This window comes from Crinia signifera, chromosome 1 (genome assembly GCF_055691185.1).
Source record: "Crinia signifera chromosome 1, ASM5569118v1, whole genome shotgun sequence".
NCBI lineage: Eukaryota > Metazoa > Chordata > Amphibia > Anura > Myobatrachidae > Crinia > Crinia signifera.
Window position 1 is genome coordinate 139,386,124 of NC_139217.1, and position 19,749 is coordinate 139,405,872.

General features: G+C 44.1%; 1 protein-coding gene across 1 annotated transcript in view; it reads left to right on the plus strand.

Annotated features, from left to right (window-relative positions):
• The window catches only part of ANKRD50 (ankyrin repeat domain 50), a 48,704-nt gene that overhangs the window by 7,384 nt on the left and 21,571 nt on the right, over window positions 1–19,749 (plus strand). Inside the window, exons 2-3 of the mRNA XM_083174243.1 lie at window positions 1,748–2,608; window positions 16,786–17,015. Of these exons, the coding sequence (XP_083030369.1) occupies window positions 2,133–2,608; window positions 16,786–17,015 (706 nt within the window). The 5' untranslated portion in view covers window positions 1,748–2,132. The remainder of the gene's footprint in view (window positions 1–1,747; window positions 2,609–16,785; window positions 17,016–19,749) is intronic.

Consider the following 19,749-nt stretch of genomic DNA (forward strand, 5'->3'; position numbering starts at 1 on the left):
ACATTAACTTTTTTTAAGTTAGAAACAGCAAGTGCATAAAGCATTTAAATACATTTATCAGTGTTTTCTGACTAGGTTGCAATATTAGTTCATATGTATAGCTATATTAGATTTAAACTTTTCACTAGAAGTATTTATGTACAATAGGACTCAAATTAAATACATGTGGTAATTAAGCGTGACGAGAAAAGGGTGGCAGCCTAGGGCTATTTAATAACAGCCCCTTTTGCTTGTGTGGTTAATTGCCCGCTACCATTCATCAACCTATAGAATCTAGTGTTCATTCTAGCACTCGCCATAAAAAAAACCCCATGCAGTTACTGTTCCCTGCCTGGGGTGTCGCTGTCTGCTGTAGTGCTTCTAGCACAGTGTGGTCTGTGTATCAGCACTGATGTGCAAACCATACCTGTGCTAGAAACACCACAGCAGACAGCGACAGCCCAGGCAGGGAACAGGAACTGCATGGTTTTTCAAAGATGGTGGGTGCTAGATTCCAGAATAAGTCCCTGGTGCTGTGGGGCACCTGTAATCAGGGCAGTTAATGTGTATTTCTGTTTAAGCCTCCCTTAAGGCCCCCATCTACTAGAGCAAAGAATCCTGGGCAGCTGGACCACATAAAATACAGTAATGTTACCACACACAGATTACTTAGCATGTGGTAACTAAACACAGCTAATTGAATGTGGCACTAAAGCACACAATAGGTGGACTGTCGGCCAACATACTGTAGTGTTAATTCTAAAGATGGTTTGGCTTTTCTTCTCAAAGCGGGATCTTATTGGCTATCGGCTGTCACATGTTTTGTAGAACCAAATCGGCGCATCTCTAGAACTTAATTTTAGCGTATTGCATCTGGTCTGCATATCCATGCTGAAATACCGATCACACTGTGCTAGAAGCACCTCAGCAAAGCGAGATGGATTCAGTATGGGATCCCGGCGTTCAAAATCCAGACGCCAAAATCCCGACAAGGGGGGGATGTGGATTGCTCGGCACGCTAATTTATTCTCCCTCCAGGGGTGTCGTGGACACCCACGGAGGGAGAAAGTGTCGGGATTTCGGCGGTCGGGATTCTGAATGCCGGGATCCTGACCGCCGGGATTTAAACTGCTTCCCAAGAGAGACACCCCAGGCAGGGAAGAGAAACTGCATGGGTTTTGAAAGATGCAGGGTGCTAGAATGAACACTATGTAGTCATGCCCAACACTATGATCACTGTTCAGATGATATATTGTATAATATTTCGTTCATTGTGTACAACATGGCAAATATCATTACATCTGTCATATTTACACATAGTTTAGTGTTTACCTGGCTTAAGTCTTTCTTAAATGGTCAGTGAAATTTACAAAGTTAGCTAAGGAGATCAGAAATGCAGATCTGCATTTTTACTGTAAACTGTCTCATTGAGCTTTTCTAGATGCTAAAATGTTCTTCTGATCTGTTAAATGCACTAGGACCAGCGTAAGTTTTTGCTTTATAAAGTCAAGATAAGTTATTTAAAAAGGATTAGATTGTCAGAATAGTCTGGCATTTATGCAGAACTTGGATTTACATACTAAGATTCACGGTTATGCATGCTAACTGAAATCTCTGTGCGTTTTAAATAGTTATTCAAATGCTGTGTTATTCAAATGCTGTATTATTCAAATACTGTATTATTCAAATGAGATCTAGCATGTGACAAGTTGTTATTGGTGTATACTAACGGTTGCTTTCCCATTCTCCCCCTCCTTCGTTTTTCCAGATGTATTGTCTCCTGCTTGTAATGAAAGAATGCACAGTCCTATGAAAACCAGATGCAGTGATGAGAGGACTTGACTTTCTGAACCATCTGAAAAGTATTACTGTTGGACTTTGGCAACATATTACCATTCCTCTATGAGCTGGGTCTTTTAAGTGCTTATTTCTAAAATGGGGACAAATGCATGCAAAATATTGAACATGCTGCACCTGGAAATTGACATTTACTGGAACCATTGAATTTCGCCCTGCATTCCTTTGCCCTATCTTGTTTGGGATATGTCACTACTGGAATTCCGTTCTATTTTTTGCCCCAAGCTTTATTTGGTTTCAAATGTTGAAGTAACACAAGTTTGTGTGAGCGCTCAAATTCACTTTCAGTAGCTACAATGGCTCAGACGAGTTTGCTGCAGGGAAAACCGTTTTACTGCAGGGAATGGATCTTCCACAAGCTCCAGCACTGTTTGCAGGAAAAAACAAACTGCAACACAACTGTGGCCACCAAACTGTCACTAGTGGCAAATTCCGGCAGCAATGGAGGTAGCACCGGCAAAGGAACAGCATGGGGTTTACTGTTTGTTGGGGGCCCTGGGAGCGGAAAGACGGCTCTTTGTACAGAATTGTTATGGCCCAGTTCACCTGCAGGCATACAAAGAGGCTTACACGTCCAGGTTTTGGCTTTCCATTTTTGTAGGGCACAAGACTCTGATACTCTCTGTGTGGGAAACTTCATCAGGACACTGGTTGAACAGATTAGCCAAGGAGGGCTGATGCCAGGATATGAGGACAAATTAAATGACCCTTCAGTGCAAAAACTTTTACAACCTGGAGAATGTGAACGGAATTCATCAGAGGCCTTTAAAAGGTATAGTGTCTTCATTCACATTGTGTGAATTGGGAAAATATTGTGTTGTGCTCAAGTATGGGTACACACTGTAGCAATGGTTTGTGAAACCTGCCTAATCATTATGGAAAGTATGTTGTGGAAGCACATGCCCTGACCAACCGATAAGCCTGGTCACAGGAACCAATAAGGACTTTGTCTGCAGTTCCTGTGGCCGGTATATGGGTCAGTCTGCAGGTCACACATACAAACAGGCAGATATAAAATATGTATTGGAATCTGCTGTGATATGTCTGTGAACACAACCGCCGCTGGACTTAACAATATATTGTTTGTTGGCTGTATGAGCAATATATCTCAATGTTCCTAGCCTAAAGTTGACCATACATGTCTAGCAGCAGTGTATATCTAACTGATCCCGCTTGAGCCACCCGGGACCTTCCCTGATGGCAGGATCGCACGTGGTCTTTTCACATGCCATGTATTGCAGGCAACCCTATGCCCCGCCGCCGGGAGGGGGCATGAATTCGGGGATCATATGTGCAGCACATATGATCTCTGGATCCGATTTGATGTGCACGGTGCTGCACATCGCACCAGATGTCAAAACATCCTATTTGGCCATTTTTCATCTGATCAGTCAGCCTGATCTTTCGGAATCAGATGAAAACAGGCCAAATCAGACCTGTCAGACATCAGTTTCATCAAAGCATAAAAATATTTATAGGTAAAGGTTGCATGGGTAATTTTAGTTAAACAGAGGTCCTGTTCACTGGTACCAATGAAAACATTGGCTTTGATGTTCTGTAGGAGTGGGGTCTGCTTTCCCCTTTGGTCAATTTGTATATAGGTCAGAAGACCTCTTAAACTAGCTTCAAAATCTATTTGCTTATTGAAGTATTTAACTTCAATAAAGCAAATAGATTTTTGAGGCTAGTTTAGGAGGTCTTCTGACCTATTCTCCTAAATTAGATAAGTACATTTAATCAATGAAAACATCAACAATCTATAACAGTGATGGCTAACCTTGACACTCCAGCTGTTGTTGAACTACACTTCCCAGCATGCCCTGCATCAGTTTTAGCATGACCAAATTGTAAAAGTGTAGCAGGGCATGCTAGGATGTGCAGTTTAACAACAGCTGGAGTGTCAAGATTAGCCATCACTGATCTATAATAACCTAGTAGGCATAAAGATGGGACCATTCTCTTCGTTGCCAACAGATCGCCATCCGCAGGTTCCTGGCCGATGGTGATCTGGCGGACGAGGACAGGACGTGGATGCGTGAGTGTCTTACGCGTCCATTACTGAGAATGAGGCGCAAGCGTCCTATTCTGGTGGACGGCGGCAGTCTTGATGGGAGCCGCTCTGATTTGAGCGGCCTCATCTGTATTAAACAAATGTTGCAAGTGAAGGGTCGGAGTAATTATCTAATTACTCAAGTAAGTTGTGTGTACTTGGCTTATTTGTACCTTTTTATATCTTATATTTTCTCATTGATAGGCCTTTTCAGAAATACTTCTGAATGTCACAAGATGTGTACTTAGGTCTATTGATCATTTGCTTAATTGATTACTTATTAGTGCCTTTTGTTACTGGTAGGAAAATTGGTTCTCTGACTATGGTGATTCATGTGTAAAGGTGTATATACTTGGCGTTTTGGCCCAGCGTGTATGCAGAGCAATGAAGGGGAAAATCACTGTGCTGAAATCACTCAGGATACTATGGAAAGTCATTCACCCAGTCACTCATCTGGTAATACCAGCAGATGAGCGGCGGCAGTGATGATGTGGATGCTCACTGCTCATCACTGGCCTGTACACACTGGGCGCTTTTTGACCTGAAAGCAGCACAAACGTTTAAAGTGAGCTACGGTCAGCTCAGGATCACCCAGTGTATTAGTGTTCATTCTAGCACCGCCAACTTTGAAAACCCATGCAGTTCCTCTTCCCTGCCTAGGCTGTCTGCTGTGATGTTTCTAGCACAGGTCTGGTTTGCATATCAGTGCTGATATACAGACCACACTGTTCTAGAAATACCACAGCAGACTGAGACACCCCAGGCAGGGAAGAGGAACTGCATGGGTTTTCAAAGTTGGCGGGTGCTAGAATGAACACTATGTAAGTGCTCACTCCTTATTCTATTTTCTGTCATTTCTGAACAGTTTCGCAGATGGACAGTGATCCTTCATTTTTAGTGGGTTCACAAAATTATGAACATAGCATAGCTGGGATGTAGTCTTAAAACATCAATGTGTATAAGCATAAAGATTGATTTGAAGAAAAGCTAGTGGTAATTATAAAGAGAAACCAGACTGTATCAGGGTTCGCAAATACTCGCTATAGCGAGTAATTTACCCACTTTTGGGCACCAGGGACTCATTTTTTATGAATGGCTGGGTACCCTGGGACTCGCTCCGCCCATTTCGGCGTGCATGCTGTGTTAATATGTGTGACAAGGGCGGAGGGATCTGTTTCCCCCTCAGTTGTGATGCGACAGTGGTGAAGACACAGCATGACGGCCGCTTCACACATTTGCTGGGCGCAAAAATGAAAGTGTCCCTGTCACCGCAGAGTCATAGGCAGCAGTGTACGGAAGCCGTGTAAGCTAGCTCCTGCACTGCGCCTTAACAAACGGCTGGAGCCAACACCAGAAGCAGCTGCTCCGCAGGGGAACAGAGCTGCGGCTGGTGTGAGGACAGAGCACGAGGAACTGAAACTGCATTGAGGGCCAGAACCAGGGAGGTGTGACAGTGAGGACGGAGCAGACCCGGGCAGGAAGTAGAGGTTAGAGGGGTGCATGGTCCATTTAGCAGGCTGCTTGGCTGTGTCATGTAAGGGGATTTATTGCTAGCACGACTCGGGCTGCAGACTTCCCTCCTCCTCTCCTACCTCGCGGTGCTGCTCTCGTGTCACTGTCACCTCCTCCAGGCTCTGAGTGCTGGCTGTTATTGGCCCACTTGTCTCCTCCTCCCCTCACTGCACGGCTGGCAGAGAGGCTGCAGCTCACCAATTAACTCTTAACAGGCAGAGCTGCCTGTAGGAGAGGAGCCTATAGACTGCTGGGATTTCACTCACCCTATCCCTCCTGTTACTGCTGCCATTACTTTTAATTTTGTTCTAGAAACAATGGACAGGGGCAGAATCCTAATTGGTGCAGCACAGGGTGTCCCTATTCCGACATTATGCCTTTTTCTAGTATATGTGTATCTTGCTTTATGTGAGTGGGCAAATTGCCAATTGATACCCCCCCCAACCCACAGTTTTGGGGTGCCCAAATCTATGTTTGCTTACTTAAAAAAAAAATAGGCTCAGGCTGGCCCTTGGCTCAGGGTATATGCAATAAGGAGGAGGCTTCTGTATGTGCCATGCTCTGGAAGGGGAGAGGAGGCTTTATTCTGTTGGGACCCAGAAAAGGTCAAGTAGGACCCAGATTTTTGTAAGTGAGGGGTCCCAGGGACCCATATTTTTGGGGGGTTTTCGCGATCACTGTGTATGCCACAATGTACATTGTACGTCTTTATTTAAATTTTACAATCCAGTATTTTTAATCTATTTGCTGAAAAATAATTAATGGTGACTTTGATAAGGGCCGTTGCAATAACTGCTGTGGTTAAAAATCACAATTTTGGGAAATTTAGTACATGCCCAAAATTGGGCTACCAATATAACTTCCGCTTTCATGAAGTAGACTTCATGAAAATACATTTTTGTATCTTTCTCGAAACTTTTGGCCACGTCTGTACATTTGTGGCTAAGTGGGGTATTCAATCTGGGATTCTGACTTTCGGAACGTCCCAGCATTCAGAATACCAGGCTGTTTTTCTTACGTGCGACAGGAACTCGTCAGTCATAATTTTAATGTTCCGAGTGTCATAGAGTCTGAGCATTGGTAAAAAAAATGGCAGCAGATTGTCGAAAAACGACAAAGAAGAAGACACTCTGCGGCCATTTCCCACAAAACAGATCCGACTAGTTTTAAAGTCAGATATGTTTTGTCGTAAACTGCCTTCAATGCTGCCGGAAACGACCAGGATTGAATACCCCACTTTTTGCACAGTGAGAGCTAGCAGAGGGAATTGTGCACTCTGCTGATATGTGTGTGTGCAGAGGTCTGCCCCATTTGCATGTGTGTGTGCAGAGGTCTGCCCCATTTGCAGGTTCATTATAGCACCCTGCTATAAACCAGTGCAGTTCCACAACAGAGAGCGACACCCCAGGTTGTGAAAGATGTAGAGTGCTAGAATGAACACAAAGTATTATGCTTTGCGTGCCTCCTGTACAAAATCACCAGTAAGCAGCCATTCAGACCCGCGATTTTACAGGAGTCCCATGTATCATACATGTGTGGCAGCAATTTCTTTTTGTACGAAGTTAGTGGTCTGTAATAGGATAGCCTGAAACTCCCCCATCAGATAAAATTTGCGATATCTGCTTTTTATTTTATTTTTAAAAAATTATTGGGGCTTATCCTTTAAGTGGCATAAGGTGCACTCTGTAACCATATGCTTTAAGTATCCCCGCGCGCTGCCCTATCCGTTGGTGTCAGCGTGCCTCGTTAGAGTCCTCACGCGTGCCCTTACCTCACAGGGGAGGGGGAACCCGCCGTGAATTGTGACAGGATGGCGCCATTATAGAGGCAGCACGTCCTGAGTCCCTGGCTTCTACCCGGGGGTGGGGTGCTGCCAATCGCTGCCGGATCGCCTGCATGTGTAGCGCTAGCCCAGCTGTTATCACAGACAAGCTTCAAAGGGACCTCCATTACCCTCCATCATCTACTGCATCTACAGGATACGATAAGTACCTGCACCGTTAACACCTGTGTACCCTGTCTGTATTACATGCTATCAGTATCTACTACTGCTACATCTGCATATACAAAGTTAACCCTTGATGCCTGTTAACTCTGAGCTCATTACTACAATAAACCCACATTAGTGGGTAAGATTCCAAAATGTGTGTCTTCTAACAACACTACAAGCACAGCTATATACTCTGTCAACAGGTTACAGATGGAAAAGGGTAAAAAATCTGGTACCTATGTATTATCTGGGCTCCCATGTTAAATGCACCCCATTTTTTCATAACCGTACTATCCAACTACGCATGGAGCTGATTTTATATAGTGTGGCGAGCCACCGTGCCCGAAGCGTGGCGAGTGGACGCGGTCTCATACGAAAAACGGGAGCCCAGATATTACATAAGTACCAAAAATCTGATTCAATAACCAAACTGTAACATCCATCAATTGTTTTTGTAGCGTAACTTTACCAGTCATTGCGCCTGTCTCCTAGTGGACAGTGGTGGGCAGTATGCAGTCCTCTGACACAAAGTCCTTTCCTCTTCAGCTTTTTTTGTATTTCTGGTGTAGCAAAGTAGCAGTGGTGCAAACAATTAAATACTGCCCAGTGTATATTAAATCAGGTAGTTTGGGATTTATTGAATAGTGTTGTGCTCAACTTGTATCGGTTGTTTAAAAGCTTCTTGCTGGTGCTTGGCTCTTATAATGCAGTCTATTGCCGCTATGTTCATTCATGTCCTTTCTGTCCCACATTTTTCACCCAAAAAGGCTAGTTTTGCAATGGTTTGGGCTTTGCTCGTTACAGTGGACATTCATAGCAAGCTTTCGCTATATCTCTTGGGTCGCACAATCACTGGCGTATCCCAGGTTCACACCGCGGACCTTAATCCAGTTCGGGTCCTCATTCTCTTCTTCCCTGCAACCAGCTGATGAGAGGTTGCAGAGTGGTTATTTGTAGTGGTAACATCAGTGCTCCTGGTTCTGGGTCCTGCATGTTGGAGGGAGAACGTGGGATCACCACAAAACTCTGTGGGCGAGATTCCCCAAACTAAATGCCGTAAAAACCCAGTTTTCAGGGTTTTTACCGCATTTTCATATGCAGCAAAGCCCCACCACCGGGGCTTCACTGCGGGGGGTTACACCAGTTCTAGATGGCGTAAACCCATGGAAGCCTATGGGCTTCCCTTTGCGTCCCCCGCCGCCCCACGCACCCCTCGCCTATTCGCGACACCCCCCCCCCTCACCTGTGTCCGGCAGCCTCCTGCTGTGCTGCCCGGACCAGTGACCTCCTCCTGCCTGCACCACTTCTAAATATGTTACTGCATATGCGATTATTAACAATGCGAATGCCGGCGATGTGCGGCTGGGGTTATTAGAGAATCCCACCTACTGTCTGATAACCCAGTCCATAAGTGACACCTGCCAAACGTACTGACTTCTGGAGCTCATTCTGTGCCAGCTCAGCTACCTGTTCAATGCACAGATAGCAATTCAGTAGACACCTGGCCACATTGCGAGTTTCTGTAGCAGCAGGAATCTCTGCACTAGCACTGTTTGCATTAAAGATGGCACTATTCATATTGTCTTCAGTTATCCAGCAGTTTCTCAGTTTAAGTATCAAGGATAGCCTGATGCATCATCTATTGGATAAGCTGCAGTGCCTGAGTCTCTAGCTTTATTTAGTTATACGGCCGCCAGTATACAGAGCTAATAGAGGGTGGCTATGTCCTGGATGAGCTATGGCTCACTCACTCTTTACACTGAGGAATCAACAGGGACACAATCAAGGTCCTATATTTGCCTCCTTTCAATCCTCAGGCAAGAGCTGTCATTATGGCGCATGTCCCATGCAGGCCACTACACCATCCTAGCCCACACATCATCTTGACAAATAGTTTTTTTCTGTTATATTTAACAGTGTTTCTACAACAAATTGCTCATGTGAGTACTATGGACCTTATTCTGGTCCACTTGCAGCCAGTGTTTGTTCACACGGAGACCATGCGTAGCTGCATTTCTGCGCATGTGCACACGCTTTGTGCGTGTGGCCACGGTGTACAGACTGTTTGCTGTGCGCAAGCACCCAAGGCTGCCGCCGGGGGGGGGCATGTGGGCCGATGGCGGATAATCGTTTACATGGGAACGCCCAGCGTTTCATGGGCGTTCCCATGTAAATGCTGGGCGTTCCCAACGTAGTTGGGCCGTGATCACCGGATGTCGGCTGCCTGACAACTTCCTCCCGAGGGTGCACACACATGTAAGTGACCTGGGAGTTACTTAGATATGCATGCATGTTCCACATCATTCGATGGTCGGTGACCATCGAGTGATGTGGGTGTTCACCCACAGGCTGCGAATTGATGTTTATGTTATACAGTACATCCGTTTACAGGTCCTGCGTGAGAACACCCACTGTGAGGGGGGCAGGCGTACCACCATTTACAAGGTGGGTTCTGGTTGACTCGCAAGTGTGTGAATTTACATCCAAGCGAATCGACCAGAATAACCCCCTTTGTAGCCCATGAATTGGTTTCACTGTAAGTCACAGATTCAGCATATCAATGGGTTGCACGTATCAGACTTGCCTTATGACCTTCGATTAAAAATGTCTTTTTTCAAAAAAATATTTTGCTGCTTTCCATAATTAAGCATTTTGGGACATTTTTTTGCACTGATTTCTTTTTTTTAAAGCTATCAATTTTTTTATTTATTGTCTGAAAAATTGAATGTGAAGAACCTATGTGTGTTCAGGATAGCCCTAGGTGGCTAATTGAATACTGCCCTTATGGGGCCTACACAGGTAGCGATAAAGGGCTGTATTCTAAGTAATCCGACTTAACTTGACTAAATCGCTTAGAAATGAATCACACATCGCTGTGTGTGTAGGGTCCATAGTGATGCACGGCACCGCTTTCACTGCGAGATGTATAACCACTTTGTGGGCGCACTATTAATATGTAACGAATTTAATTAAAATGTAACTTTTATATAGACCTTCGTAAAATAAGTAGCAAGAGCTAGAAGAAAGAAAATATGTATAAAATGTTGTGTGATTGGCTCTGTGGCCCGCCTCCGTGTGGATCACATGTTAATTTTCATTTGGCGCATAACGTCATCATTGATAGTTGTTCAATGTGACCGTAGGCAAAAATAATTATACATATATACACATCAAAACATAAATGTATTCTCACAATTAATAATTATGGTACTGGTGCGCCCTCAGTGTTTTTTTTTTTTTTTTTTTGGTCTCTGGTTGCTTCTCTGCAAACAATTTTTTTTATTTATTCAGTCAATTTCACTGAATGCTCCACCAATCCATAACTACTAGAATTTTTCATTGGGCGGTACGGACGGTGTAATGGTTAGCATTACTGCCTCACAGCACTGAGGTCACGGGTTCGATTCCCACCATGGCTCTAACTGTGCGGAGTTTGTATATTCTCCCCGTACTTGCGTGGGTTTACTCCGGGTACTCCGGTTTCCTCCCACAATCCAAAAATATACTGGTAGGCTAATTGGCTCCTAATAAAAATTAACCCTAGAATGTCTGTCTGTGTGCGTGTATATGTGATAGGGAATATAGATTGTAAGCTCCACTGGGGCAGGGACTGATGTGAACATTCAACTATACTCTGTAAAGCGCTGCGGAATCTGTGTGCGCTATATAAGAAACTGTTAATAAATAATAAAATAAATTAAGTAGTTCTTATATTGGTATCACACTTTGAAAAATTGATGGTTGCTAGTTTAAGGTTGTTCTAGGAGCTTAGTATTAGTGTTTTACAAATTCCATGGTGCACTATATGTATGACAGGGCTTGACAAATACTTGGGGCCAGGTCGCCATGGCCTCCAGATTCTGCTTCCTGGCGACCAGATATTTTTACAGGGAGGGAGGAAGCAGAATCTGGTCATGGGCAGGTCAGCGGCAGTGCGGGCACCCCACCTGCAGGAAATTAGTGGCAGCACAGCCTGACCCCCACTCTCCCCCTCCTAACGTGCCAGCGGTAGCAATGCCTGACCCCTGTCTCCCTCTCCTAAGGGACCCTGGACCAGCAGCAGCATAGGCAGCATTTCCCAACCCTCTCCCCCTCCTACTGGAAGTCACCGGCAGCATGGACAGGGTGCCCCTATCCTCGCTCAGTTTGAGGACTGGCAGGACTTTTAAAAGTTCCATCCTTCGTCCTCTTCCCCCTGGAGCAGCAGCCCTCTGGACAAGGTGGAATCCATCGTCAAAAAGAAGCTGTGGCCTGTGCCGGGGAGCAGTGGTGAGTGGCGCTGGGGAGATCAAAGCAGCGATGGCTGACAATGGGTAGATGGAGAGCCTGCCACCGGTGAACGGGATGCCCGCTTGTAATAGGGACGTGTATGTCCTCTCCCCACTTTCTGCTCCTCCACCCCTGTCACCCCCTCATCCCGTCGCCTCTCTCCCTGTCACCTAACCCCCTCTCACCCCACCCTCACCCCCACCCCTTACACCCTGTTACTCTCTTCTGTCGCCCCGTCACCTCAACCCCTCTCAGTGGTGCAGGACCTGTAATGGCGGTGGCCAACCCCCCCCCCCCCCCCCTCTTGCTTTATATGTGAGTGAGTCCCCATATATTCATATTGCACCGTGTGTACACACCTTAATAGTGATCAATCTCTGCCACCACAGATTGGTTTCTGGATGTGTGTTTTTATACATAAAAATGATAATGATAAATATTGAGTGGAAATCCGGTAATTAATAAATTTAATTAGCTATAGCAAAAATTACATTTCATAACTCCAATCGTTTCAAAGTAACACAATTTGCTTTCACTCTTCCCTCGTTTGTCACATCTCAGTGACAGTGCTTCCACATTATATTGTGATGGTTTCTGGGCCTAGGTATTAGGAAAGCATATTTGCAGTACCTTTCCCATATAAGCATGATTAACAAAACTATAACTCAAATATTATGCAATTTTATTTTTTGTGACTTATAGCTCTCATACCACTGCTTTCATTAAATACATTTATTCAGCAGGCAGACAAAATAAAGCCTTCTGCCTCATGAGAATGACCATGTATGCATCCTACACATAATGGGCAGGATGTTCTAACAGCCGCTGCCCTGTATTTCCCCCCCCCCCCCCCACCACCACCACCCCTTCGCCGGCCACCGCATTCTTAATGATCGCATATGCTCTAACATATGCGATCATTAAATCAAGGGGACATCTCTTGAGATAAGAGCTGTCCCTTGCGATGTGGCTCTGGACTTCCGGGTCTGAGACCCAGGAGTCCATCTGTGGAGAGCACGGCGCCGGCCGCAGGGAATGTTAGGAGGGATCGTGACGGATCCTTCACACAGTGCTGCAGTTAGAAGGCCATAGGCTTCTGCTGGTGATTCCCTCCACAGCGCTGACACTGCGGAGGGGGGGGGGACAGAGAATACAGAAATGCGGTAAAAACCCAGATAACGGAGTTTTTACCGCTGTTCTGGTTTAGAGCATCCCATGGTGTGGTTAAGGGTCCATCAGTATTGACATGGATGGATGGATATATATATAGATAGATAAAAAAAATTTTGCTTGGTTAAACTTTCCCTAGCTACTCATTAATTGAAACTTCCCAGGAGGCCTTCGACAGGTCATTTGTGCCCCTTATATGTCAATGGATATGATTTATTGTGGTTTATTTGTTGGCACATAAAGCATGGGCACAGCAGTTTTCAGTTTGCTGAATTTATTTCCTGAAAAGTGTTTCCAATTGCACAGCAGTCCTATAGGGCAGACTGAGAAGATTCATTGCCCTTCTATTGAAAGCAGAGATAAAGTTCAGTGTGGTAATTAGGAGCGTGTAATGGATCCATGGTCTGTGCAGTGTGGTCTGACTCTCCCTAGGGAAAGTGCAACTGTCATTGCTGTGACAAGTGTGTCCGCTGCCGTGTGCTCCTGGCTGGGGAGCTGTGTGACCCATTCTTAAATGATAACTAGCTCTGATATGAGTTGCTGTGCACTGTGATATGTAGTCCTAGAACAACCATTTCTCAAAGCACATGATCATATAAACCACAGTAGTTCACTATGCCTGACCAGCAGCTTAAATGCTAACACCATTAAATAGCATGTATATTTATCCATCTACCAAAGCATTGTGTTCTATCATGTAATATCTTGATCTGTAGGTACAAACATGCCATCATTCTGTTTTGGATCCTAAACCTAAAAAAATGCATGTAAAAAAGATTGTTAACAAATTCATATGAAAATTAGTGTGTATGAACAGCAATGAATGCTGTCATTACTGGAGGGAAAGCCGCTCGGTGCATACTCACTGAGCCGCTTTCGTCCGGCGGCATCAGCAGGGAGAGGACGGCTTTGCCTAGCGCAGCGCTAGGCAAAGCCGCCCTCAAAGCCACTCATATACAGGTATTACCAGCAGATGAGCGGCTTTCCTGGCGATGATTCGGGAGCGCGCAGCAGCGCTCGTCGCTGGGCCATACACACTGGGCGGCTTTGGGTCGCCCAGTGTGTATGGGCATTACGTGGAACATAATAGGATGTGGGTTTACTAATTTTTTTATTTATTTTTAAGATGTGACAAATTAAAGTACACAACATTAGCACAGTCTATTGTCCCATAACCCTGTATTAACAACCAGAGTAATTTGTGTTATAATACTCTCTCTGCTACATGTTTGTGTAGCTTTAAAGAAAAGCTGTGCACCCTCTGTATAACGAGTTTTATTTTGTTTGCAGAATTATACAAATTGAGTTAAAAAAAACCACACAAACGTGTTTTTCAGGCTTATGCTGAGTATACGGTTAATGATATGCATGATCATGCACATTGCTAACTACTCCGTCAATGGGGTGTATTCAATGCCCTGGGCGAGCGGCGGCAACGAGCAGGGCTTCCTGCTCGCTGTCATCACTCACCCTGTCAGTATTCAACGCACACCCTCATACGCCAATTCCCCCTCGCTCCGTTTTTTGAGCGAGGGGGAATTGGCGTATGCGGCTCCAGAAGCAGCGAGACTCGCGGCTAAAAACAGCGAGTTTTCTGCATTAGCCGCGGGTCTCGCTGTTTTGGGGAATTCTCACTGTCCTGTGACGGCGAGGATTTCCCCAGAACATTGAATAGAGCGAACGGCCGGCGCGGGGGTTAAACAGCGAGGGTCGCTGGTTTTCTGCAATCCTCGCTGTTTAACCCCCTCGCCGGCCGAATTGAATACTACCCAATGTCTGTACATGCAGCTCAGTTTTGACTATATAGTCAACTATGCATGTGCAGAGTGGGGGTACCGGGGGCGTCACTGACCGTTATCATTAACTATATCGATCAGTGTATGCACTATATTATATTGTTCACCCGTTGCAGAGCCAATATAGCTTACAATAACAGCGGTACTGTGAATCTCCCAGGGCAAGATGTAGTAAGCCTTGAAAAGTGATACAATGGAGAGTGATAACCCACCAGCCAATCAGCTCCTACTGTACCTGTAATTTTTCAAACACAGGGACAGATGTATTAAGCCTTAACGAGATAAATGCAAGGGTGATAAGGAGAGAGAAACATCCAGCCAATCAGCTGCTTACTGACTTTTTTTCAAACACAGCCTGTAACATGGCAGTTAGCAGGTGATTGGCTGGACATTTATCTCTCCTTATCACCCTTGGATTTATCTCTTGTTAAAGTTTAATACATCTGCCCCACACCCTGGTATGGCCGTTAGTATCATTGGCTGGTGGCTTATCACTCTCCATTGTATCACTTTTCAAGCCTAGTACATCTGGCCACCAGTGTGTACCCAGCATAAGTTCTTGTGCTCTTTTTTTTTTTTTTTTATTCTTTGGTTTTAATTCCTATGATGTGTCCGTTCTCCAACTTAAAAATAATTGAGTTACATTTTCATCTATTAAAAAGACAACAGAATAGAGGCTGTGTAAGACAACAATATAAAATGTTGCTTTTCTGCCTATTCTGGTAGTGTTTTTTTTTTTTTCGTATAGACCGGATTCATTTTGAAGTCTAACTGTAAATATATATTGGCCCATATCAACTTCGCATTTGTCTTTGTATTTCAAGGTCGTACAGTTGCTGTTTTGTCCAGAATTTTGCTATGTTATATAGTGATCACTAAAAGAGAGACTTCTTTCCAATCTCCGTGATGCTCTTTCTCCCAAGTCTGTGAAAGCTCAGCATGAAAATAAGACTCTTTTCAATCATACAGAGCAGCTTTCACTGCTTTGTGCATCTCAGTGTGGTGTAGTATTGATGTAGATGTATACATAATAGCTGTATATTATATTCAGCGATAAAAATAATGGCTTTGTGAAGCGGGTGCCTTAATTGACTTTAAAAAGAATATGCATGCATTTCCCTTTGATATATAAAAAATGCAGCTGTGTCCGAGGCTTTAAATTCCCACCAGTAGCTGTACAGTTGTAAGACCAACTCTGCATATAAGGTCATTATTTATCTAACACTTTTGCCTGTTAATGGTTATTGCACATCATAAAGGATAAAGCTGCCTTCGAGCTTTTGATATATTGTGTATGCCTGGTGTGTGCCAACATAGAAAATGATTGACACAGCTGCTTGGCGTTTTATTGTAATTATTCTAGTTTGTTTTGGTCTGTTTTCTCCCTGTTGCTTGACCTTTAGTAATAGGCAATAGCTCAGTGTCCACTGGGAATGAGGATGGGCCTGACCATGCTTCAACACAATTCAGTTTATTCAATTAATTTTTGTTCTTCTAATGCGGGCTGTGTTCTTTTGCCTGATATAAAACTATGCAGTGACGGTAACATCCCATGCTTAAATTTTAATGGGTAATTTTACCATTAAAAAAAGATAATTTGCAATTTGAGAATCCTACCCTTTTCCAATGCGTTTACGATTCACCTTCCTTATGGTCATGGACATGGCTGTGGCAAGTAGGGTCCTTTTTAAGGGATTGGTACTAAATCCCAATGGTCTGAATCCCTACCTCCGAAATCCCGACCGGGGGGGACGGGGACGTGGATCGCTCTCATGCAGAGGGACCGGTGCCTCGCTACCCACGGCACACTAATTTATTCTCCCTCTATGGGTGTTGTGGACAGCCATAGAGGGACAAAGGTTCGGGATTTTGAACGCCGGGATTCCGAACGCCGGGATTGTAACTGCATCCTCTTTTTAAATAATAAAAGTGAATATGTTCTGAATCAATAGTTTCCAGACTAAAGATTTCCTAAGACTGTATACTGGTTCTGCATAGAATTTGTTTCATTTGGTACAGTAAATGTGATGTGGTGCCCTGTTATGGTAAGCCATCTTTGTCCGTGTTTGGAACTGAAGATGAGGCAAAACTGAAACTGTAGAACCCTGTAACTACCTCTTGTTGAACTTTGTCTACAAAAGTAATATACTTTCTGTTTCCAGGTGTGTTCTTCTTCCCCTGCTGGCCGTGAAAACTCCTCCTCAGAGTCTCTTACTGGTTGTTGATTCCGTGGATGAAGGATGCAATGTTACAGAAGGAGAACACCGGCCGTCTGGCTTATCTGGAACTATAGCAGATCTTTTAGCAACCCACCATGAGTTCTTTCCACCATGGCTTTTACTTGTCTGTTCAGCCCGCAAGCAGAGCAGGACAGTCACAAAAATGTTTACGGGTATGTATTAAAGGCACTTCTACAGTACTCAAATGCTTCTTATTACTAGAGATTGAGACATGAAATCCATATACAGACCATTCTCTGTAACAGTCTGACGTGTTTGAGATGTAGGAAAAGGTGTTCCATAGAGACTACAACAGTGAACATGTGCCATAGGTTAGCTGGCTGTTTGAATTGAGACCTGCTTATCACATTGCACCTGCAGTAAGCAGTGCTGTTTGTACACATTATATAACAGATATGAAGTGCCTTTGCACTTCATGACTGTTATACAATGCATATATATATATATATATATATATATATATATCATATCATATATATCATTCGGCAATATACACTTGAAAATGCATCTTTCTAATAAAGGGTGGATTCTGGCAATGTGGTTTGCGCCACTCTAGGGCTTTAAACCGCCACCCTAGTTTTGGCAGATTTCTGCTCTCACCCAAGGACGGGTGCGAGCAGAAATTTACTATTCGGTGTTAGCGGCACTCTGATTAGAATGGCTGCGGGAGCTCCCTCCTGGTGCTATTCACTGGGCACCATATTAATTTGACCCCAAAGAGCGCAAAATGCGTGTCCTTTATTAAAACATCCCTGATGTGAGGGGGTGACCATGGCTGAGCCTTTCTGCACAGCAACTGACTCACTATTTTGTCATCTCGTTTTAATTCTCTGAATAGCTAAAATGAGATCACAACACCACCCATCACCAGGTGCTCAGGCCTGTTACTTCACTGATGCCATCCTGCTCTGCCCAATATGCTTGGCACAAATCTAGGCACCCTAGCATTAGTGAAGTGCAGGACATCAGACAGAATTCTGCGCTGTTCTGAAAACATACTGCGTGTATTACTTTACAGGCAGTTCTAAATGCGTTCAGGGCCTTATTCTGATTGCCACCCCCACGGCCGTCTGCTCCCCACGCACGCATGTAAATGGATGTTTTGCATATACATCCATTCGCAGCCTTGCGTGAGGGGACAAAATCATTCGATGGTCGCCGGCCATCAAATGACTTTGTAAGCGCTTGCAGATATAAGACAACCTCTGTGGTGTCTTAGATCTGCGGGCGCCCTGTATGGGAAGCAGGCGGGCAGCTGACGTCCGTTGCCTGACCCCCACATGTACGCCACGGGTGCATTAGCATTAAAAGCTGGGCATTCCCATGGGCGCAGCCCGTCTCCCCCAGCCCGCACTGCTAGGTGTAAAAAGTGTGATGGTGAACAAGCAGCTGCACATGCGCATAAATGTATATGCGCAGTCGCTCACCATCGCTGCCCTGCACGTATACGCAGCAAAAGGACCAGAATAAGGTCCTCAATGTATAGAAAGTGCATTTTTCGGTATAACTTCAATATACAGGCTTCATTTTGTCATGGTATAAAATATATATTAACATAGTCACCATTGTAACCCAATTCTTAGTTTTAATTCTTTACTACTATCTGTTTTAATTGGAAATGCAACAAAAGAATAAGCAACACGAAGAAATAAAATATTAAAACAGTGTAATTATACATAATAAAACACCGCAGCTGCAACAGCTCACGCTCTGCCTCCAGGTCCCAGTGGCCACTGTCCAACATAGAAAAGTATTCTTGTTTTATTTTTTTATAATTTTATAACATATTTTAACATATATTCGGGTAAAACAAAAAAGAAACGGTAGCTGCACAGAGGACATACATTTTATTGTCGCCCCTTGATTTTGTTTATAGATCTTGTCAGCCTTTCCCTTCTGCGATGGCTATTAAAAGCCCTCCTTTTATTGAAGACCCAGCCTGTAAGAAGCCAGATAATTTATAGCTATTGCATAGCTATGTTAACTATGTAAGTTTAACAAAGCGGCCCCAGAGTTAAGTGAAAGACCCTTTTGCTATTTGTGAAATTGCCTGAGGCTGTGCTTTGCTGGTTGCTCTCTGCAGTGGACAAAGGTCATACTGCTGATTATGTGAGGGTATGAAAGTGCTGGAACCAGTAATAAAGCTGACATGTGCATAGTAAACTCCAGGAACAGATAGTGACTCAATGGTGGGAAACCGTTGTAGAGCGTAAAGTTTCATCTACAGTGTTGGAGGCTTCACGAGATACCTCAGGACTTTCTAGAGGACTTTTGGCTCCCAGTTTATTTATATTGCATTTTTTTTTTTTTTTTTTTTTTTTTACACAGTTCAACAAATTGAAGTTAAGATGTTTTTAATGTAAAATTAGTTTGAAAAGGGTAATGAGAATAAATATCGCTGCACATAATGAGACTGTACATATTTGCTCATTTAGCTTGCAGTGAACTGTGGTACATTTTAGTGTGTCTGACACGCGTCTATGCAGTTGAAAGTTTACACTTCTCTCCATGGGAACTCAATGTAAGCATAATCCTATGCAGTCAAGAAGAGTTAACGTGTTTGCCTTGAAAAAGAATTGTGCCTAACCTAATGTTATAAAGTGAACTAGCAGAATTCTAGTGTGTGAGAAAATGTGACGCATGTACACAGGAAAGAGGTTTTTTGCTCTTTATAACCGCTCATTCATAAGGAACAGTTCGGTGCAATTGATGGACATGATATTCAGGGTCTTCTATTTAAAGACTATGTACGCAACAGTAGTTTAGCTTCCCTCAGCCCCAATACCCGCTGTAAATTGCTTCAGTCGCGCAAAGCCTAATCCCCGATACAGGTTGCAGATTGATGGTCTGAATGGACTTGGGACTGCGTTCCATAGTTGTGGAGCA